General features: G+C 40.9%; 2 protein-coding genes across 6 annotated transcripts in view; one reads left to right on the top strand and one right to left on the bottom strand.

The window, feature by feature from the left end:
- Nucleotides 1-11,950, top strand: part of MPPE1 (metallophosphoesterase 1) — a 33,128-nt gene extending 21,178 nt beyond the window's left edge. For all 5 annotated transcript variants that reach the window (XM_027742974.2, XM_039387072.1, XM_039387071.1 and 2 more), the window contains 9 exons: nucleotides 1,404-1,782; nucleotides 2,154-2,262; nucleotides 3,669-3,772; nucleotides 4,327-4,407; nucleotides 6,225-6,333; nucleotides 7,209-7,280; nucleotides 7,394-7,516; nucleotides 8,318-8,458; nucleotides 9,887-11,950. In XM_027742974.2, the coding sequence (XP_027598775.1) occupies nucleotides 1,508-1,782; nucleotides 2,154-2,262; nucleotides 3,669-3,772; nucleotides 4,327-4,407; nucleotides 6,225-6,333; nucleotides 7,209-7,280; nucleotides 7,394-7,516; nucleotides 8,318-8,458; nucleotides 9,887-10,069 (1,197 nt within the window). In that variant the 5' untranslated portion in view covers nucleotides 1,404-1,507 and the 3' untranslated portion in view covers nucleotides 10,070-11,950. The remainder of the gene's footprint in view (nucleotides 1-1,403; nucleotides 1,783-2,153; nucleotides 2,263-3,668; nucleotides 3,773-4,326; nucleotides 4,408-6,224; nucleotides 6,334-7,208; nucleotides 7,281-7,393; nucleotides 7,517-8,317; nucleotides 8,459-9,886) is intronic.
- Nucleotides 8,460-23,456, bottom strand: part of GNAL (G protein subunit alpha L) — a 120,387-nt gene continuing 105,390 nt past the window's right edge. Inside the window, exons 7-12 of the mRNA XM_027742977.2 lie at nucleotides 22,444-22,517; nucleotides 21,569-21,627; nucleotides 21,175-21,295; nucleotides 19,765-19,895; nucleotides 17,610-17,677; nucleotides 8,460-13,620 (exon numbers count right to left, since the gene is read on the bottom strand). Of these exons, the coding sequence (XP_027598778.1) occupies nucleotides 13,474-13,620; nucleotides 17,610-17,677; nucleotides 19,765-19,895; nucleotides 21,175-21,295; nucleotides 21,569-21,627; nucleotides 22,444-22,517 (600 nt within the window). The 3' untranslated portion in view covers nucleotides 8,460-13,473. The remainder of the gene's footprint in view (nucleotides 13,621-17,609; nucleotides 17,678-19,764; nucleotides 19,896-21,174; nucleotides 21,296-21,568; nucleotides 21,628-22,443; nucleotides 22,518-23,456) is intronic.

The raw sequence follows: 23,456 nt of genomic DNA, 5'->3' as shown, positions 1-23,456 counted from the left end.
CAGACACCCAGTGCTCTTCAGAGTGAGACCCGAGAGGCTGCACGTGGAAGCCGAGTGATTTTACTGGAAGTCAGGGTTGTATCTCTGTTCTCTCAGGTGGGACACTTGTTCATTGTAGGCACTTCCACTGGAAAAGTGTGTTTATGTCAAGGACTGTGGAAGAAAGAGAATGGTGAAAGGGGGCATTTCCTCCTTACACTAGGAATAGTGAGTTCCTTTTAAATGCTTGTAGACAAGTGAAACAATCAATAAGCCCTGTTACAATTGTGGTTTATTGGAGTGAAGACATTTGTTTTGGATTAGCCTTTAACAGGGCAGAAAAAAAATACTGTAGTTTCAAAAGTTACCTGCTTGGGTTACAAGCTATGCAAGGTGCAAGAAAGCAGTAAACACAGTTACCTTACCAATTTAGATTCGTTTACACACGTTTCTCTATAGCTGTAGTGCAGCTTCTGTTTCTGAGGCTTAGGTTTTTTCTTGTTTTCCGCTTGTTAGAAACAAAGCATTGTTAGTGAGATACCCATGTATCTGTGCCTGTGTTCCTGAAAAGCTCCTGTAAACTTGTTCTGGGATACTAAATTGCTTTTTTGTTGTTGGAGATTGTAACAACAAGACATATTAGAAGTGCTAATGGAATTAATTTGGTGTAGTCATGTTATGTACTTGTGCCAGAAGGTGCCCTCCAGGAGTTGTTTAGGGTGGAGAGAAGGAGGCTGAGGGGAGACCTTATTGCCCTCTATAACTACCTGAAAGGAAGTTGTAGCCAGGTAGATGTTGGTCTCTTCTACCAAATAATAAGTGATAAGACAAGAGGAAACAGCCTCATGTCTGGTTAGGGGACGTTTAGATTTGACATCAGGAAAAATTTCTTCACTGAAAGAGTTGTCCAGTATTGGAACAGGCTGCCCAGGGAAGTGATTGAGTCACCATCTCTGGAGGTATTTAAAGGATGTGTGAATGTGGCACCTAGGGACATGGTTTAGTGCTGACAGTGCTGAGTTAAGGGTTGGACTCAGTTTTAGAATTCTTTTGAACCTAAATGATTCTATATGGATTTTTTTGTTGTTTTTGCTGCTGCTGTTAAGCTAAGCTCTGTTGTTACCTATCTTTGACCCCTACTCACAGTGTTTTCACTGTATAGTTCTAAAAAAAGGCATCATGCACCAAGATCCTGGCTGGCTTTAAACTGGTTTCCTTGGTCCTGGTAGGAGAGAGTGCAGTTCTGTGCTCAGTGGCATGGCTGTCTGTGTACCAGAAGGAGAAGACCAACTTTGCTATTTAGGTCAATTACACATTCCCAAATCGTTCAGGGTGACAAGAAGCTAACACTGTAGGCCTTGCATGGTAGTTTTCCACAGGGAATGCTGACTTAATGAATATTTTATTTTGTATTTTCTCCACAGGGATTTTGTACTGACAAAACACCCAGTGTGATCCTTTGACTACTCCTAGCTATTTTTGTCCAAGAGAAGAGAACTGAGCCATTGAGTCTTATGCTGGTGCTGCAATGCTGAGTTATAGCTCGACTACTGTGAAGAATCTTCCTCTGAAGAAGAGGCTCTGTTTTCTGTTGAAACTTGTGGGCTTTGTCACCTCAGTGTTCATATTTTGTGAATTTTTAATTTATTATGTGGTGATTTTTCAATGCCGATGGCCAGAAGTGAAAGGTGGAGCTCCCATGGGTGAAAAAGAGACTTCAGCTTCAGTCCTAAAGGCCATGATTTTAGCTGATACTCACCTACTTGGTGAAATCAAAGGACATTGGTTTGATAAACTAAGAAGGTAATTATTAATTTTTTTTAATAACCTCTATCCTAGTTTTAGTATTTTTAATAGTAGCTAATGAGATAGTAATTCACTGTTCTAATTAATTGCTGTTTAATGGAATTGTAATGAAAAAAATAAACAAGCTGGTATTACTTCTTGCATGTGTTGGTCCTGTTTGTATTGTGGTAGAATTACCCACCAGGTAAGATGCACCTACTGTACTTAAAGCTGATTTCTAAGTATTTAATTTGAATTTCGTATTATATTGTCATATTTCAGTGTGTGGAAGTAATTTTCCCTTTTCCGTTGCCAGGCTGTGTCTGTGTATTCAGAGTTGAGGATCCAGAGGTTAGGCAGTGATGACTGGCTCTGTATTTTCCTTTCAGGGAATGGCAGATGGAGAGATCTTTCCAAACTGCCTTATGGTTACTGCAGCCAGATATTGTTTTTATTCTGGGAGATATCTTTGATGAAGGCAAATGGAGCTCACCTCAGGTATGACATCATCAACTCTCTTATTTCAAAAAATGAGGATTTCTTGAAGGAAATGGATGACAGAAGAAAGCAGACTAGGTATGCAAGGCTTTGGTTTTTTTTGCTACAGTCGTCCTGTTGTTGGTAGAAGTTTCTAGTCTTTTAGATATGAGTTCATTTTTGGTAGTATCTTGACAATTTTGCCCCTCATATAAAACTTACAAAATGTTAACATCTCAGTGTGTGCTTCTGTATTACATAGTTGTGATGGGCTGACCCTGGCTGGATGCCAGGTGCCCACCAAAGCTGCTCTATCACTCCCCTCCTCAGCTGAACAGGGGAGAGAAAATACAAGAAAGACTCATGGGTCGAGGTAAGGATGGGGAGAGATCACTCAACAACTACCCTCACGGGCAAAAGAGAGCTGGGGAAAAATAATTTAATTTGTTGCCAGTCAAATCAGAGTAGGGTACTGAGAAAATAATTCCAAATCTTAAAACACCTTCCCTCCATCCCTTCCTTCTTCCTGGGCTCAATGACATTCTCAATTCTCTACCTCATGCACCCAGCAGCACAGGAGGATGGAGAATGGGGGTTGCAGTCAGTTCATCACACGTTGTCTCTGCTGCTCCTTCCTCCTCAGGAGGACTCCTCACACTCTTCCCCTGTTCAGTGTGGTGTCTCTCCCATGGGAGGCAGTCCACCAACTTCTCCAATGTGAGCCCCTTTCACAGGCTGCAGTAAGTACAATCATATTGGTCTTAACCCACAAAACCCAAATGTATAACCCAGTAGCAGACTGCTCCAGTGTGGGTCCCCTGCAGGGTCACAAGTCCTGCCAGCAAACCTGCTCCAGAGTTAGGTCCTCTCACCACAGATTTTGCCAGGACCCTGCTCCAGCATGGGCTTCCCATGGGGTTACAGCCTCCTCAGGCATCCACCTGCTCCAGCCTGGGGTCCTTCGTGGGCTGCAGGTGGATCTCTGCTCCTCTGTGGACCTCCATGGGCTGCAGGAGGCCAGGCTGCTTCACCATGGTCTGCACCATAGGGGAATCTCAGCTCCGGTGCCTGGAGCACTTCCTCCCCCTCCTTCTTCAGTGACCTTGGTGCCTGCAGGGCTGTTGTTCACATACTCTCACTCCTCTCTGGCTGCAATTGCACAGTTTTTTTTCTGCCTTCCTCACTGTTATCCCAGAGGTGTTGCCACTGTTGCTGATGGGCTCAACCTTGGCCACTGGCAGCTCCATCCTGGAGCCGGCTGGCATTGGCTCTGTCAGGCACAGGGGAAGCCTCTGACAGCTTCCCAGAGAAGCCACCCTGTAGCCCCCCAGTAACAAAACCTTGCTGTGCGAACCCACTGCAATACTAGTGGTCCCCTTTGATACTGTGGAACAGCATTAATTTCTCCTTTTGTTTTTTATATGCAGGCATGGGCAGATGATGTCAGGAGATTTCGGAAAATGTTCAAGTATCCAGTTTCTACTGAGCTAGTGGTCATTGTTGGGAATCATGACATTGGATTTCATTATGAGTAAGTCTTGTCAGTGAAAGGAGTACCCAAGTGCCAAGAATGAATGTCGGCATGCATACAGTAACTGGTTTTGTGTCTGAGCGACCTGTTTTGTGGTTATATGGAAAGTTTTTGATCATTATGTAATCAGAAAGGATTGTAGTTTAGGGTAAGACCTTAAAAGACATCCACTTGTGCACAAAACATGTTTCAGGCTACTTTTATACTTCTGTGACCACATGAGAAGTTGTTCAGAGCTGATCTTTCTGTGCTGGCTTGGAATCCTTGTGTTGGGCCTCCTTGTCAGAAAGGTGTTTAGTGGGAGCTATTTCCTTTCCTGTTATCTCGGCATAGAAGAGTGTGAGTGCCCTCGTTCTGCTGTGCTTGCCCTGATGGGACTGGGAAAGAGGACATGAGGGGTGTCAGAGCATCCCTGTGAGTTTGCTGAATGAATGTGTGAGCTGGATAATGGAGCAGCAAGACGAATGAATGACCAACAACCTGTAAAGCAACTGTGTCAGATGAGTTCCAATGCCAATTTCTTACCTCAGTTGTATTTTTGCTCTGTGACACAGAATGACTACTTACAAGGTAAATCGATTTGAAAAGGTTTTCAACTTGACTTCAGGAAAGCTAATAACTCGGAAAGGAATAAAGTGAGTATATTTAAATTTTTTTTAATGTTTAGAGCAGAGATTAGTGAGCTAGCAGACCAGTGATGAAAACCAGAAGTGGAATTTCTAATGAAATAGTATGGGGATGCTTAGCTTAGAGCCTTTTTAATCATCTACCTTATGATATGTTAAACCCAAAACACTTTGTACAAACCCATAGTTTGATATCCAGTGGAAGCTGTACTTTGAGATGGGTAAATTGTAACAATTTCCTTTTAAATGGAAAAGTACTGTGGAACCAGAATCCATTTCTTTGGTTTGCCTTTATACTTCCTGGCAGCTGGTAATGAGCCATGGCTGTAAACATAAAAGGATTCATAAAGAAACACAAACCAACCTCCTCTGTGTTTACAAATTAAAAGTTTCATTAATTTTAATAACTTCTTTACTCTGCAGAACTTAACTCGTTTGAGGAATTTGGGAACATAGCAGTTGCTTTTCCACGGTTTTCCACAGGGTGGAGTAATAATGCACAAGCTGCTTTTGGCTTGGAGTAGAACTAGTTTCAGAGTTTGTTCTCACAGATGTGTGTCCGTGGCTGCAGTCGTCTGCTGTGTGCCCTGTTACCTTCAGATACCATGCAGGAATTCGATGAGGGAAGCCAAGAGTGAGTTTGTGGAAAGGTGTTTGTCTTTAAAGCTCAGATATACGAAGGGAAGGCCCACTGCCAGTCTGCATTTGGCACATGTAATATGGTTGTAATCGCTCGTGTAAATGTGAGATTCAAAACTTGCAGTTCCTTAATTAAGCAAATGTGAAAAATATTCTCAACAGGTCTAGAAATGGTTGTGTCTATTTTAGGAAGATCTATGAGCTTCATGCATGCTCTCTGTAAAGCTGTAGTTTATCATGCAGATGTGGGGTGCTCTAGATATGTATTTCAGCTGTTGTAAAAATAATTATTAAGGAACATCTCCACTTCCCCTTTGATAAAACAGAGCAGTGCGTGTAGTTACAGACTGTATGTCTGGTATCACGTTCATTAACTGAAATGAGCTGCACTATTAATGAAAAGTTCTGAGATAAACTATTTTACAACAAATATGTGGTATAAAAGCTTAATTTGCTAAGAGAGAATAACTGGTTTTTTTTGTATTGACTAGTATCTCTTAAGTGAAGGCATTCAGCTCATTTGTGTCTGTAAAACATACTGAATTGAACTGGAATATATCTCAGATCCTGAATGTGTGACTAAATGGGTATGAATCTTGTGGCAGAAGTTCAAAGGTGATTTGAAATCTACAGGGAAACCTTCTATTACAAATACAATCCTGTTTTCTGTGCTAGAGACTGCAAAGTGCGAAACTACGTTTTTTCAGGGTAGCCAGCCAAATGCAGGGTTGTTTTGCTTTTCAGTTGCTCCGAAGAAACTGAATGTCTAAAATTCTCTCTCTGAGGTCTAGAGTGTGTGTGGGGAGAAAAGCGAGTTCTCCTTTCCCTTAGAATTCAGCTTAGTGACGAACTTCTAACATTCCACGAGAATACCACTTGAATATCCGTTAAAATATGAAAATATCTTGATGTGTAAACATGAAGCATAAGGTATATTGTGCCACCTAATTAAGAACTGATTATAAAGCAGCCTACCAGACAGAGAAATGTCTACAGTGCAGATACTCAGAAGAGGATTTTTAGCATGAGATTTCAGAAGCTGTTACATTCTGCTGTTTTGTTGAGCTGTGTCCAACTTTCAAACACTTGCACTTTATAAAATAAAGTTTATCCAGCATGTGTGCATGAGCAACAAATGCTTTCCTGCCCTCCTCACCTCTCTTCATCCACCCCCTGGTCTTTTCCAGCTTTGTCCTGGTGAACAGTGTAGCCATGGACGGTGATGGCTGTGCTGTCTGCAGTACCTCAGAGGCAAAGCTTGTGGCACTTTCTCACAAACTGAATTGCTCCCTGCAGGTAAGAGTTTATTAAAGATCTGATTACAGCCAGCAATGGGATATTGCTGCTACATAGTTACCACAGTGAGAATACTGATACTGTAGCAATAATCAGGCTAAATAAGACTCTCCTGAAAAAGATGTTTCCAATTCATATTGCAACTTGTTAGCAAAGCTTTCTCCTCATTTCTCTCTTACCATTTTTACTTAACTGTGTTGCTTTGCACTAACGTGTTAATTTCCTTGTCAGGGTTGCCAACAGAGGGTGTCATTTCCTCTGTTCCAAAAAGGCAGAAGTTCTGTAACCCTCCCTTTGATTTAAAATACATAATCCTGCTTTTATGTTTATGCATATTATTCTGTTTTATAGCCTTCAAGCTAGCCTATTATTTTAGTTTCCTGATTCTATTGCAGTCCTGTCTTGATAGCCTAGTAATGTTTTAATTGTATTATTTTTTCATCAAATCCAATTGCTTCTTGTATTTCATTCCTCTTCACCTTCTCATAGGCCTACTGGACGCATAGTGGGCAGCATGACTGATGGGGCTGGCAGTCAATCAGGAAACCAGGTCCCAGTGGAAAAATTGGCAGACTATCTCTCTCGGGCTGCCCCCAAAGTCTTTTGCCTTTGTGCAGTGAGATCCTGCTGTTGCTTTCTGCGTTCAGAAAGAGTGCAGCTGTATTTACAGCATATACAGAACAGGGAATTGCATCACTCCACAGCAGAGACTCTCAGAAGTTCATACAGTGGATAGTGCTTAAACACTGTACTCTTAGCTGAAACTGCTTTCCCTTAAAAAAAAAAAGGCCAACAACCACCCCCCTCCAACCCCTCAAAACCTAGTTATTGCTTAATTTACCTTCACCCCTTCTATGGATTAATTTTATTCACAGAAACCAAATCATTCCAACAAAAGATGCAGTGATGTGGAAGAGCTTCCAGCTTCAGAACCCATTCTTTTACAGGTATGTTAGAGGTGGAGGGAGGCAACATGTTGACATGGGGTTTTTGTGTATTTATTACTCTTCCAGAAAGGCTGGATCATTAACAACTGGTCCTTTCTTTTAATTACTCCCAGCATTACCCTCTCTATCGGAAAAGTGATGCTGAATGCAGTGGAGAAGATTCTGCTCCTCCAGAGGAGAAGAACACCCCCTTTAAAGAAAAGTATGATGTACTGTCTCAAGAGGCATCACAAAAGGTTTGATTTATTGGGAACTTGAGTATTGGTGGGTAGGTGAGAGGGGAACACAAGTGTAGCTATAAATAGATTAAAAACTTGTGGTAAGGCTGTTAGCTGGGACAAACTGACCACACCTGCTCCTGCTCTAATGAGCTCTATGAGAGGCTGCTTGTTAGAGCGGCTCCTCTGAGAATTGTTGCGATCATGACCTTGATCCTGCTGGGTTTTCCAGGCATAGGTCATAAGTCCCAACACTCTCAAGTCTCCTGCAGTGCTGATACCTCCACTTTACAATTTTGTACTTTCTGTACTGTATAGAATTGCTGACAAAGCTGGTAGAAAGCCACAGTTTTCCAATACTTTGAAAGCATTGTTTTTGCTGAATTAGTAAGTGCAAGAAAATGTAAAGATAAGGCATTCCCTAAAAACCTAATGGTCAGTAGTTTTTTCCTTCTGCATAAATGTCTTCATTCAAGACTGTCAGTACAAAATTCTTCCTTAGACAAGAAAGTAGCACTGCTTTACTAAACCCAAAGTTTTTCTACTTGTGATAGCAACAAGATGTTGCCTTTGTTCTTCTGATCTGTATGGCAAAAAAAATAACAGCCCAGTAACTTGGGATCAGGGCCAAATGGGTGTGATTAATATTGCAATACCAACACATTTCTTACTGGAAAACACAACTTTGCATAAAACACTTTGTAAGAATATTAGAATTGCCATAAATTCACTCCGTTTGAAGAAAAAAAAAGGGGGGTTTTAAGTTACATTTTTTTTAGCTGTGACTTAAGTTTTGTGCTTTGTCATTTTGCGTTCTAGCTGATATGGTGGTTTCACCCCCGTTTGATTCTCAGTGGACACACACATAGTGCTTGTGAAGTGCTGCATGCAGGGAAAATTCTAGAAGTCAGCGTCCCGTCATTCAGTTGGAGGAATAGAAACAATCCTAGTTTCATCATGGTAAGTTTTAATTTTTTTTTATTTTTGTCAGATAACTTTCATAAATAAATCAACATGGCAGTCAGCTATATTTTAAAACTGATTCTACCTGTAAAAACGAAAAAATAAAAAAAAAATTGCCTACCCACCCAACCCACTCAGTACACTGCATCCACTTTATAAAGTACATCTGTGGGAGCCACATGTTCTGTGTGGTACAAAGCAATGCTGTTGAAGACCTAATTAGTATATGGGTACAAGCATCTAACATTTTCTTATAAAGAGGGTGCATTGTAAACTACTGACTTGTAAAAATAATCAGTATTGTGCACTGAACAGTAGAAAGACTAGTTTGACGTGGTTGATTTACCAACTATGAAAACAAGACTGTATCCACCTCAGACTCTTTTGCAGGGTGATGATGGTTTTCAGACTTGTGCATTAACTGCTTCACGCAGTGACAGCGTTTGTGACGTGCCCACAATCTGCCTCCTCATTGCCAATTCACATTTTATACAGTGTGTTGGTTATGCTTGTGCAGGCAGTTCCAGTGCTCAGTATATCCTTAGAGGTAAATCAATTAGTTCCCAAGTTCAAAAACAAAACAGAACTCCTAAAAACTTGGAGTAAGAAGCAAAACCTACTATCTGTTTACAGAGTAGTCTGTGACTTGAGGGGGGAATCTTTTATGTATTTTTTTACTGGTGTTGAGTTTAGGCTGCTTAATACACAGATAACCCCAAACTTCTAAATTCATTTTATGCAACTGTTAATGTTTGTTGTTGAAAGTAGTTCTGTTTATTCCATATTCCTGAGAGTAGCTGCCTTCAAACTACACACATTCTCTGCACATACCAGACAGTGCATCTTCACTGCAAAACGAGAGGTTGGCTAATTAAAGTTGCATCATCTTCACTACTGTTTTAACTCCTCAGCCTCGGTCCATTGTAAACTTTAATTTGAACTGCAAAGTCAAGCCAAAACCCAATGAAGTTCTTTGTTGTTGAAGTTCATGTTTATAATTTGGATTAGCCAACGTGTTTTTTTGCAGCACGTACTGGGTAGGAGGAGGGTTCTGGAGGAGGAAGGGGCACATTCACAAAACCTAACTTTAGCTTGGAAAGGCTCCTTCCAGGTGGATTTACAGCAGCTAAAGTTAGGCTTCTCTTGAAGGCAAATCAGATGAGGAGCCCAGCTCTCTATTTACTCTAGATGGGAAGATTGGCCTCTGGGCTCGTGTTGGCCTGGTGAATATTCCAGTTAGTGCCCAGCACCGCAAGGTATGGACTCTTCAGCCCCCTGGAGAAGGCACTGGTACTAGGAAACTGGCCCCAACCCTTGCCACCCAACATAGGATTTAGAAATTGGAGATCTGACAGCCGTGGTGTTTACTCCTGATTTAGAACCCACTGTAACACAGCAAAGTGACAGTCTTCATTTCTTTTCCAGGGCAGCATAACACCAACTGACTTCTCCCTCCAAAAATGCTTCCTTCCATATGAGAGCAGAGTCTTTACTATATACTGTGCAGCAGGTGCTCTGTTTGTGATCCTGATACTAGCTCATGTTCAGCTTCTCACTCCACCGTTTTATTTTGCTCAGCGTTTAATCAGTAAGCATAAAGCAGTATGAAGAGCCAGACATCTGCATTCAGTCACTGAAATACCAAAGCTGAGAACAGTCAAACATCAGACTATATTCATGCCAGCAAATGACCTAATTTGATTGCTAGTCTGAAGGCAGGTTGCATTTATACATACCATAGAAGTCCTATACAGCTGATATGACTACTACAGGATAAATAATTAACTGAAATGAACGTTTCATGCTGTACAAAAATACTGTATTCGACAATCAAATGAGTCCTTTTCCTGCTATAATTTTTGTATCAAATATGTATATTAAAAGTGTAACTGTACATTATGTAAATTCTATAGCCTCATCACTTGTCTGCACTAGTGTCTTACCCTGGTGGAGGCTGAATCCTGCAAACTGGAAACGTTTCTCTGTTTTATTGCTGCATGGCCCTTCTAATGTCATGCTTGTGTTCTAGGGTCAGGCAGAAACTAGATGCATCAGCACTGAGAGATGCTGATTTCCATAACCTTTTTAGGGTGTCATTTGTAAGGGGACTGTGGTTTGGGACAAGAGATCTTCTGGTTCTTGACACAGTAAATTGTTAGCTGACTGTAATTTGCAGTTATCGTCTACCAGACAACAAAGGGAAGAAGCTCGTGGATCCAGTTTGCTGATACACACTTAAAACCTGCTTAAAAAAAAATTAGGGTGACACCTCAAGCTGCTATTTTCAAAGAGATGTGCTATGATGAGCTTAAAAAAAGAGGGCCCTATTGCATCCCAGAGATGTGTGGTGAGAGGCCCTCCAGTTTCTGATCTCCTGCAAGAAGGGAGGTCAAATACAGCTGCAGTAACATCATCCTATGCCTTGGCCCTCAGTCTACGGACAGATAGGGATAGGAGTGCATGTTATTTTAGATTCCTGCAGGGTGCCAAGTCCTGTTGACTTTGTTGTAATGTCACATGTTGAACTGCACCAGAGGCTGAGGCCACCAGCTGTGCCACAGGCCCCAGCCTGGGGGTCAGCACGGAGAAGATAAAATCTGAGCTCAGCATCTTCACTCTGTGAGGGAAGGTGGACAAACCTACTGCTGCTCCCCACCTGCCCTGGAAAAAACAGAGGGACTATTTCACACCAGAACTAGTTTTCCTGCTGATGTTCCTGCAGAGGCTGGGAGCTCTAACCTGAACTTCTGTGCTGGGGATAGTTTAAAAAAAAAAGACTATCTTTTGTTATTCGCTCTATTACTTTCTTTGGCATGGGAAAGAAGTGAGAGAATTTTGGGAATTTTGTTTACTATTAGCTTATTCCACCCAGCCTTTCACTTTTTGGGAAATATAACTAAATTGAACATAACACATTTCTGGGAAAAGAAATGGTCATATTATAGTATCTAAAATGGGACTGTTTTATATTTAACTAGAAACAAGTTCTCAACTGGTCTGTAGTCTGAATTTAAAAAGAGGTCTGATTGGGGTTTATAACTAATAATGATACTTACAGTAAAAAGTTAATAAAACCTACTAATTTTTATGCCAGTGTGGGGACTCTGTTAGCTCTTAATCTCTCCCTAAATTTAAAATGGAGTGGGGGGAATGGTCCAAAGTGTGGTAAAACACTCTATAAAGTAATGTAGTCTAACATTTCTCTAGCTTTCTGTTATTGCAACTGTAATTTTAGACATTTGTACAGGTTATCTTGGACACAGGAAAAGTATATAGTCACAGACATAAAACACCTATGTATAAAATATAAAGCAGTGTTATAGTTACTAAAAAGGACATGCCTTATTGCTACAGCAATTCTTGCTTTTTATATATTGTACTGTACCACAACTTGTTTTGAGAATGTCATTTGCATAAATTATTCAAGTTTGAGAAATATTCACACATTTTGATTCTACAATATTTAAAATAAAACAATTTTCTAATGTGTCTCTTTATTAAAAGAGAAATAAAAATGTCATCTTGTAATTCTCTTAGGCCAGACACAAGGGTTTATACACCTTTTTTTTTTCTTATCTTCTTTCTTGATATTTACTTGCACAATGAAAGCTGCTGTTGGTACAAAGATTGAAGAGCTCTATATAATGGTGCTTTACACATTCACAATCGGTCTGTGCAATTGTGAAGTTCTATGAATGACCAAAGAATTACCAAACATATTTTCTAAATATAAAGGACAAAAAAAAAAAAAAAGAAAACGAAATCCTTGGTTCCCATTAAAACAACACCAGGTTGCAATTTGGACACTTGAATGATTTCCAATGTTTTAAAGCTGAGACTTCAAAAGAGAAAGGCATGTTTGCTGCAACATCCGGTGACTGTAATACCTTACTTGGAAAGGTAAGTGGTTAATTTGCATAATTTATAATTTTTATACTAAAGAGCATTTTTATATAAACCAGAAAAAAACCCCTAAACTCTACAGATAAAGTTCTTACCTCCAGTCACTGCTGAAGGTAAGGTTGACATCAAGCTGTACAGCGCAATCAAAAACATACTTACATCTTAGCTCATTTTACAGGTACAGCCATAATCAAGGCACAAAGATCTTCTACAAGTATTTTTCTTCAATAAAGTTGTACAAAATAATATTACATTTTACAGTCTGTACAATATAATAAACCAGCAATAAAACAAAAAAATATATATAGGGAGAGGACTGTTGTCCAAGAATGATCGGAACTAAAAGGATCATTTGTGGACAGCACAAATAACATAAGTGAGGGTGGTAAATTTTCTGCCTAGATGCAACAGGCTGAAAAGTAGCTGTAATTCAAATGCCTGAGGTGTGCAGAGACACTTAGCTCCAAAACCCCAGAAAAATTGCTTTGTCTTCACTGTTCCTCTCATTATCTACTCTACTTCCTGTGCCAGTAACGGCTTAAAAGAGGAGGTCACTTTATCAGTTGACCTGCAACTCAGAAATGCTAAAAACTGTGACAGAGTAATAAATATTGTGGTGCTGCTACATTGTGTGTCTACTTCCTCAACAGTATTTAATAACCTGATACAAAGTGCATTAATCTTTTTTTCACCCATCAAGTACTCTTCAATGTCATGTTCAAAAGGAAACCCACACAGAGGGATAGGTATGACTTTAGTGTCATCCAGCTGACATACCAGTTTGAACTGAGGTTAACCCGCTGGAAAAAATTTAGCAGGTCACATTCAGTTTAAAAAAACAAAACCTAAGGGAACAGAGGTAGCCGAGGGGCTTAGTGGAATGACGAAGAAGTGGCATGTCAAAATAAAGCACAAAAATAGTCCCAAAAAGCATGAAGGAAAAATAACCCAAACTTGCTTCAAATCAGCTTTAAGGTTAAATAATTAAAGTAAACAAAGTGAAGAGACTGACATTTCTATAGTATATTCTTCCACCCTGTGTGGGGTAGTATCAAGAGAAAGAGTAAGGAGCAAAGAATTTAAAACCACAGGTTCCACGGTGATCCCCCTCACAAGAGTTCGTACTGGCGGAGATGCATCCTTTGAATGATGTCTCGACAGTCGTTGAACACTCTGCGGATATTTTCTGTGTCCACTGCACATGTAAAGTGTGGGTAGCAATAATGCCGGCCATCTCCACTCGCTGTACTTATCCTCTGTGGAAAAGGTAAGGCAAAAAAAAAGAGTCAGGTGCTGTGCCATGAGAAGTTTCATGTCTCAGCAGTCTATAGACTTACGGAGAACCAAGGACCCTGGGAAATTCTGTATATAGAGCACTAAAGTAGGTAAATAAGAAGGAAAGGCTGTGATCTGGTCCAATATGAATGACAAATTTGAAATGAAGATTAAAAAAAAATTATGGAGTTATATACTTACAGGGTCAGCATATTAGTACTTTGTGGGAGCCACCGATGCCATCATCAGTTTCACAAGCTATTACCATTTGCACATCGCTGTGCAGCTACATCTGTGCCGCTGACAGCTGTGCAATCTGCCATGCAGCTGTTCCAGGAATTATTTTCTCTTCTTTTCTGGTGCCATCATGTGGCAAATTTTTGAACTCTTGTTTTAAATCAGCAACACAAAACTGAAAAGTTGTTAAGCCAGCAGTGGCAGAGAACAGCATCCTACTGCTTCTGCTTCTTGAAGCTGAAGGCCCCTGAAGTTACCTTCACTGAGCCCAGAACCTGGTGGAATTATTACCCGAGTGGCTGGGTTCCCACAGAGTAATAAAGCATGCACAAATCCAGTAAGCATGAGACCATGCAGAATTACATTTTTTCAAGGCTACTGCACAACTTTTTAGGTTCTAACTTATCCTTCAGCATCACTTCCCCCATGGTTATCTTGTTAAAATTCCCCAGGATCTTAAAAAATATTAAAGAAAAAAAACCTTAATTTTGTTCTGTATTCCTATAGGACTGATAAACATAAATGCATTCGAGATCGTTATCTTGTGGAATATAGATGGAATGTTATGGAAGCAGAATGTCAGTTCTTAGGATAGTAATTTTATAAATATTTTTTAAATTCTATTACAAAATTACACTGGCTAAACAACAAAAGACACTGTTTTATCTTACCCTGGCTACATTATATATTTTTAACAAAGTGATTTATTTTACATGTAGGATTGACCTTTTAAATACATGCAGCTACAGATATGCAATACTATAGACATTTAGAAGTCATGATTTACATAATTAGGTCAACAAGAAATTGCAGACTTTTGCAGGTAACTTAGGTAAGATTAGATATTCAACACTGATTACACAGGGGTATTCCATACACTTTCTATAAATTATTTCCTTTTTACTATGCTACATTCAATACCTAGTTCAAGGCTCACTCTCATGAAAAATACTAATAAATATTTGCCTGTGTTTATCATGCACTGATGTCTATGGCAATCAAATGCCCACAATATTCTGGTGACACCTGGTTACATAAACAGCATGCCAAAGGACATATTTTCAAAATATTAGGAGTTTGTCTATTTTTGTCACCTGACAACTCTGTAGTTCTCTCGTTTTAAGACAAAAGCAATATCTGAACCCCTACGCAAAACTCATTTTGAATAGTAGTGTGTTACTTAGCACCAGTTCAGAGGGTGAAAAAACCCAAACCCTGGGACAGCAATGAAAGAACATTCACCTTCCAAGTGGGAGTATTTAATACCAGTATTTAACACCCCTACACTGCAGGGGTCAGGATGGCAGTTTCCAGCGAGGAGCCATATGCACAATTCGAGGAAGCCTGGTCTATGTATCTGAATAGCAGCTCCTTCACCTCCCAGATTCAGATTTTTTAAAAACCAGCATGAACTAGAGTGGCCATTCCACTGTTTTAACAGGGGTTGCCTACAAACTGGGGATGTATTCAAACAAAACATCAGCAGCTGGAGAGCCCTGTGTACAAAACACCGAAATGGGGCTAAGGAGTAGCTCAACAAGCAGTGCATAAGCCCGTTGCCTCCATGAAGAGTCTGGGAGGAGAAATGATGTGCCTCAGCTAAAGGATGGAGAATTTCCTACAAGATACATTTCCAGGACTTGGAGATGCGCTCGCCAGCCCAGCCCTGAAGTGCATGAGCCCCGAGCTGGGCATGTGCCCAGCCAGCCCTCACATGCTGCTGTCCTGACTGAAATCCAGTGGTGCCCATCTTTGCTGCCCAAACCCCCAGGGGCCACGTGCCCCCACACCAACCCTGAAATCAGGAGCTGACATATTTTGCCTTTCCAATACTCAGACAGTACCATGTAGCACCAGCTACTGGAAATGTGGTCAGTGTCAACCCCCTTCTAAAATTAGCCAAATTACATGCTTTAAATTTGCCAGTACCATTGACTACAGCCAGGCAGAGTTTTAGGGGGTGCAGCACCATGGTGGTTCTTTTCACACATATCCATAGCTTATGCAGACCTGCTACCATGCCAAAAAATCACAATAAAGCATAATAAACCCAGATTTCTTCGAATCATCAGAACCCTCCCCAGTCTGTACCAAGCTTATTTTCTCTGTTCCTTTTGTACCTCCCTCTGAGACCTCAGTCTTTCTTGCCTGACCCCATGGAACTGGAAGTCACCATTTCTACTTGGCTTTCTCCCCTACTCACTCTCTCCCGTTACTTGGGGCACACACAGCCTGCTCTGCAGGAGGGGTTGATAGCATGACTTTCAGTTCAAACAGTCCAAGAGCATAAAGCAACTGTTTGGATGACTACATCCCTCTGTTCCATCCTGCTGAGAAACCAAGCCCAAACCCAGGAGAGAGACACGTTATGGAGGAGATGCTCTCTGCCAAGCCTGTGGCAGTTGCAGGCAAATGGGGGAAAAGCTGTTTCAGCCCCACACCTGAGCCCCAGGGACTGCCTGGCAGGTGCTGGCCCCAGCCCAAATGCATCCCCCACCCCCAGCACCCGTGGTGGTTTTTTATGTGATTGCAATGCCTACATCGCCTCCCCTATCCACTTCATAGGTGGCCTCCTTCTGTAATGCCAGTGAGTCATGGTAGGTAAGGACCTCGCCCTTGATATGTCTTTTTAAATAATGAAAATAGATAAAAAATAGATAAAGGTGGGGAGTTTCACCCTAGTTTCTCCATAATTGAGATCTCTTAGAGCCACCCTGCTTCCAAACTGGATACTGTCACCTGCTTCACAGTATTTCAGCATTACCACAAGAGAGATTTGGCCTGAAGTGAGGTTTTTTTGGTAATTCTTACATTAACAGTGCAATCTGACATTTTTCCTCAGAATCCAGAAAGCTAAGGCAGTGAATGGAAATCCCCAAAGCGTGAACACAGTTAATTGCTTCTTTCTTTCTTGGTGTGTCAACAGCGGTAAATCCTAACAATACTTGTAAATACATAATGACTTTAAAATGCTTAATTCTAATGAATCAATTTGTTATTTCAAACACACACATATAGTTTCTTCCAGCAGGGCACGATGGATGAGCCTTGGTTTTGGTCTCTGTTACTGCTCTGCACTGTGGGAACAACTCACTATGAGTGAAGCCATAAGTCATGCTGGATTAAATCCTCTGATTCTGACAGAAGAGCTGGGCTGTGTTTGTGTGCCTGATAACTGCTTTTATCTTCAAAATTTAGACAACACCTCTTCAGCTCCAGCTTCAGAAGAAACCTCAATTGCAAGAGTAAATGTGACTAGACAAGGAAACTTTCTTATGGTTCCTCAGTAGGGCCATGACAACAGTCATAGGGTGAGGCAAACCTCCTAACTGGCACACCAGAAATCTTAATTAAGAATAAAATCATAAAATCTACTTTTTTTTTCAATCCCTCTTGCCAGCTGACCACTGCCAAAGTCCTTGGAGGAATGCAGGAAAGAAATAAAAAAGCCTATTTGCTTACACATGGACTGTACATGACCATTCTGAGCACTGGCACTTACATGCTGTGTGACACTTTGCATGGCAAGTGACTTTATATAAAATAGGAATAAAAATGTGCAAGCACTGAGGAAGGGTGTGCAAGATGGGCAGCTGAAAAGAATTAGGAAATTGCCAGACGTTGTCCTCTCCTTCTAGCTTTCTGCAAAATCCCATCAGTTTTCCCTAAATAAACCATGCCATCTGTCAGTATTTCCTATGATAGAATCACACATAAGATGAAAATTACTCACTAAAAACTCATCCCGGATGAAGAACTTGGCTCTTGTGACTTTGGGGTCTTCTCCTGCATCTGGTGTTGCTGTTCAATTAAAAACAAATGATATCAGAAACATGAAAAGCAAACAATCATCCACTTTTTGTAACAAAAGGGTTAATAAGGAGGAAGTAGCCCATCAGTGCAGAAATTGAAACATTAAATATCTACAGGAGATTCCCAGTAGATAATTCTAAAATGGAAGGGTACAGTAAAACCTGACTATGCATGCAACATATTTGAGGAACGTAAAAATTGCTGAAATTGTTGCAACAATGTCATTGGTCATATCACAAAAAGGCTTACTCACATCCACAAGTTTGTTCATATAGATATAAAACAAGTGGGAGTTAGGGTTCAGCTTTTATCAAAAAAAGAAGCCGAGCTGTTCAGTTTCTGCAGCAGAACAGCATCTCCTGAAAAAAGCTTCTGCAAGGTAGGGTTTTGGGTTTAAAAATGGTTAGTCCAAGATTACATTCGGAAAAAATGATAGCATCAAAAGATCTTTTCATATATATGTATTTTATTTCCAGGCCCCTAGTCAGCAGAATACTTTAGATGCACTGTCCATCAAGCAGCCTTAGACTAAATTCTTGTTGAGCAGGGGACTCGTTACTTGTTGGTCAGTACTGTTTGCTGGCAGATGAAGTCGTCGCTATCCAGGCCATGCAACAACTATATTTACTTAAGTGTAAAAAACAATATGTTGAAAAGATAACCTATTCATTTCCTGTCAGTGTGATCCCTCCTCATCTAAGACACCAAATCAGATGCTTGTAAACATAATATGGTAAAGGCCAGAATTTATCAGAACACGGAAACGTATCTTTTATCTACAGCACTAGGGGTAAAAATAAGAGCAGCAGCACAATCAACAGCATCTTGGAATTCTGTGCTGCATGCCCATGATGGCTGAAATTAAAGAATAAATGAATAACTATGGGTTAAAAATAGACAGCTGCTTCATATGTGGATACTTTGGATCACTCTAGATATCCACTGTGAAAACCCTCTCAGAAACACCAAAAGCTACTTTATTCTGATAACTGGCTTAGTATTAAAAAGTGCTGAAAATTCACTCAAACTCTGTTTACGTGATGTATGTTTCAGAGAGGGAAATTCAGGTGATGAGACAGATTTCTTCCAAAAGTCCTTAGCATTGCAAAACTGGTGCCAGGTTAACTCAGATTTTAGGACAGTTTATTTATCCTCTGCACCTGAAACTCAGAATCACGCTCCTGAAATTCCAGACCTGAACTAAAGCTGAAAATAGCTTATTAGCATCTTCACTTCTATAACCTAGGCTGCTGGTGGTAGTTGGTGTAGAACGAAAGCCTTTTGCGACAGGTGGCTGCAAGCACCACACCAGGGTCATCACTCAGGTCAGGCAGATGCTAGTGGCCAGGAAGTGCAAATTTTACCACATTTGCTAGACACAGACCTAAGACATTTAGGAAGCCCTCTGCCTGGTATAAAACTGGCATAATACTAGAGTTTACTTATGCAATATGTTATTGCAGTGCAGGAATCATTATAATTCTTGAAATTACAAGAAACTGAACCCATGTTCATTGCTTCATTGTCACATTTGTGACACACACTTCATTTCTATTTGATGTAGTTTTCCTCCATTAAAGTTCCCTTTCTGATCTGCTGGGCTTCCAGTATTTCAAAGAACTTCAAAGTCAGTATTTCAAGTATTTCAGTACTTCAAAGACTGAAATTTACAGTGTTGGAGGATGAAGAATGCCTGCAAAATAAGTCTAATGAATCCCTAACAAAGTTCAGGACCAGGGGATGCCCAGACAGAAGCATCTGGCAGGGGGAGAGATGTGCCCAGCAGCTTTGCCTTCCTGGGACTGGTGGTTGCTCCTAAAGAGGAAGAGGCAGGTGCTCTGGAGCCAGCCCCCCATATTCCTCCCACAGCAGTCAGAATCCCTTCAGACCCTGCCCACGCTAGGGTATGTCTGAGCTACTCTGCTGGCATGCTCCTTGCCTGACCAACAGTTCATGTTAAGGAACAGTGTGTGCTTGTGAATTTTGTGTGTGTGAGAGAGGCAGACAGATAGAGAGAGGAACTGTGGGCTGGGCCATGCCAGCAGGTCCAATCCCAGCATGGGGAGAAACCTTACCATCCTCAGGTACAGTATAATGCGCGTATTCAGGAAAGTAATCTTCAATTTTTGATTTCCCTGCCAAGACTTTTTCAGCCAGCATGTCCTGTTTATTCAAGAACAAAATGATAGAAATGGTCCGTAACCACCTGTCAAGAAAAAAACAAATGTTTGTGCTATCTGTGACATGTTAATCAAGGAAAACATATCATGTCATAGAAAATTTACTGGCTATCCCTGTGTGGACAGAGAGTGAAGTAGTGTGGAACATGTTTCAACAGAAAAAAACCCATGATCTAAATGATAGTTTCGATTGGGTTGCACCTGTGCTCGTGACTAGTATCAGGATCAGTATCTAGGATCAGTAAATACATTTATAAAAACTGCAGTGGACATTGCTGAAGGGAGCAGTTTTCAATTTTTTTTTTTCTAAATCATCCTTTAGATATAAAGTTGGGAAAATGATAACATTTCTAAAAGCACTACAGTCCACAAACAGACATTACCGTCTGCTTTGTTTGGTTTTGATGAAGCAAAAAAAAAAAGGCTGGAAAGCTTCCTTCCCCTATACTGCTCTGTCTTAATTACTGTTCATCAACACAGTTATTCCATCTTTTAGGGTGGCCTGTATGACACCAGAATAAAAAGAAAATAATCTCTCTTTTCTTCCCCAATTAATCCATCACTGTAACGATGTGCCTTTGGGACTTCAGTTAACATTCTTCCTCATTCCATCTTCAATCACTTCTCAGTGCAGAGCATCCTCACAGGTATGTGCTGAAAACTTCATCACCTTATTCTGTGTACTGTTTTTACTTATTCCCTATTAGGAACCTATTTGGATTGCTATTTGGTTAGGTATCTATGATTTACATGCACTGTGACAGAATGGCCACTTAATGGCAGTTACAGTTAGATTAGAGCTGAAATACCATCCCGCAAGGCAGAAATACCACGCGCTCTCAGAGACGAGCCTTATGAGAGCGGCTGCCCACACGGGGATCGAGCGCAGCAGCAGCCGGGGAGGGAATCGAATGCAACACCAACAGTTCCCGCCGCTGCGTTTGAGGGGGAGATCAAATGTTATTCTGAGGATCTCTCAGTCTCGGCCAAGCAGCACAGTGACACCAGGGAGGGGTCTCTCCTGCTTCCCTTGTAGTAGCCAGTTTGGAGGGCTTGCCTTTTCCAAGCTGTCCCCACGCACTGCACCATTTTGGCAGGAGTGGTGAAACATCACGTGCACCATCGCTGTGCCACGGCCCCTGCCAGGGAAGGGTGTGCACCATGGGGGCACACTGTGACCTGGCCCAACCGGGACAGTTTCTGAATAAACAATCTGAGCGTACAGTCAGGGGAGTCCTGTTTTGTAAGGAGTTTTGAACTGTAGTTAAACTGGGGAGGGTGGGTGCGAAATGAGGTTTGCTTTACCTGTTATTCCAGATACTTTTGAAAAGGTCCAGGGATTCCCGTAGTCTATTTGTGTTATTGTCTTCCCTTATTACCATGTTGTAGCTGCTGCAAGCCACAACGAAGATGATAGCTGTGACATCTGTGCAGAGCATACAAAAGAAAGAAAGAAAAAAAGGAGAGAGAAGAGAACATCTCTGTTATCCCAGCAAATATTCCTCAGGGTAACACTGCCATTATTTCCCAGTCTGCCAAAAATACCAGAAGAAAATATCTCTAACACTGGACTCCTGTACTAGTGAGATACTATGTGTGAATATGAATAATAAGCTGTTCACACCTCAGAGAGTAAGTCCAAAATAAAAACATGGAATATTTTTACTTACCATTAAAGCATTGGAATATTTTTACTTACCATTAAAGCATTGGATCCATTTTCTTCTCTCATCTCTCTGGCCACCTACATCAAACATGCTGTTAAAAAGCCATAGGATGTTATATCATTTATGTGCACTAGGAAAACCACACAAAGCACGCAGGATAAGGGTTTAGCTAAAAATCTGACAGCCCCAAGGACAGAGGCAGTAAAATATTGCCTGAAGAGGAGAGAGATCTGCTGATGCTGTGCTGCATGTTAGAGACAGCTGCACAGCTCCACCTGTCCTGCTCTGCCAGGAAAAGACTACTGAACCCATAAAATGAGAAATATACTTTTCAAGGGCACAGAAGTGCATAGGGCATGTAAGACTGGACCTACATACTGTAAACAAGGACAGGTTTCAGGGTATTTTGAAGGGTGGTGGGGAGAGTGCATCTCTGTAAGGAGGAGGACATGGGGGAGGCTCTGCCCTGTCAGAACTGCCACCTTTCTGAGCAAGAACTGGTGACTGAAGGCAGCCTGAGGGTGGATGTTTTACAGAGACACAGCGTAAAACTTCAACAAACACAGAGCTAGTAGCCCTCTGGAAGAAGGGAGAATTCTCACTGAGCTCTTACACCAGAAGGTATGAGTTTACAATGCTATACCAATGAACCAGTTTGTAAAAGCAGCCACATGCAAGCCGACAATAAAGTATTGCTAATACGTATAACTAATATCAGCTCTTTTTGCAAAGTATGAGGCAATTTTACCAGGACCTATGGAGAGAGAGCTAAAAAACCAAACCAACCAAATAAAAAACATCCATTCCCACCATAAGCCTACTATACCAAGAATACATGAGCACAGACATCTGAACGAAGTGGGTAAAAACTAGTATGATATTCATAAATTATTATTAATAGACTTACTGGAAATTTACTTTATCTACTTGAAATCTTGTTTCAAAAATCCCTGATGTCAACACTCTGCATCTTAATAGGTCCTGGAAAAGAGAACACAGAAGCTGATTAGTAAGGCTTTTTTCTAACCTAATTTTGCTTTTAAAAGCTTGGAATACTATTTTCCATGAAAAGTCTTAACTGTTTCATTTAATTAAGGTTCAATCAGACTTTTTGGTAAATCTGCATTTGTGCATAATGACACAGTGGATAAACACAAACCATGATTCATTGCATTTGGTTTGTGCACACTCAGAAAGAAGGAGACTTGATATATGTTCTCCGTACTGCCCACTGAAACCTGTTCTTGATGGTCATACAACTTAGTATGAGATGCAGATAATGAATTCTGAAGTTACATAGAATTAAGAAAAATTTTATTCATGTTGTAAGGTCAAGCATTCAAATGTTAGAAAACTCCAGATTTACAGTTGCCCAGGCAACCTTAACTCTGCCCTCTCTTGTATTGAATGAGACAGGAATCCTATCGAAATAATAACTTGTGACTGAGTAATTAAAGCTCTATTACAGAGCACAAGGGAACAGAATTTAGGTTGTACAGAAATGTGGCATTTCTTTCTTACTTTTCAAACTAGCAATACTTTACAACTTAACTAACTTTCTTTTAATAATTAAAAGATAGTAATTTCCTCGATTCTCAAAGGAAGTAGGTAAAAGCAATTTATGATGCATACCTCAGGCAACTAGCTCTCCATGTGCCACCGTCACCACCAGCAGCTCTTTTAACCTTGACTATCCAGCGCTGCCACTTGGGGAGTCAGTGCAAAACAGAATCAGAGGCTGGAAAAAGTTGCCAGCTGCCTGATGGGGATGAACCCCCCAGAGCAGCCACGGCTGCCTGCTCTCAGAACACTCCCCTTGCTGGGGAAAGGGAAGAGCTGCTTGGTCCAGCTTAGCTCTCCTTGCCATGCAGCAGCTGTGAAAGTGTGGATGGAAGGAGGTAGCCAGTGGTGTAGAGTACG

The sequence above is a fragment of the Pipra filicauda genome, unplaced genomic scaffold, assembly GCF_003945595.2.
Source record: "Pipra filicauda isolate LSUMZ 115617 unplaced genomic scaffold, ASM394559v2 scaffold52_size3558583_pilon, whole genome shotgun sequence".
Taxonomy (NCBI): domain Eukaryota; kingdom Metazoa; phylum Chordata; class Aves; order Passeriformes; family Pipridae; genus Pipra; species Pipra filicauda.
Note: the sequence above shows the minus strand (reverse complement) of the source record. Positions and strands in the feature narration are given on the sequence as shown.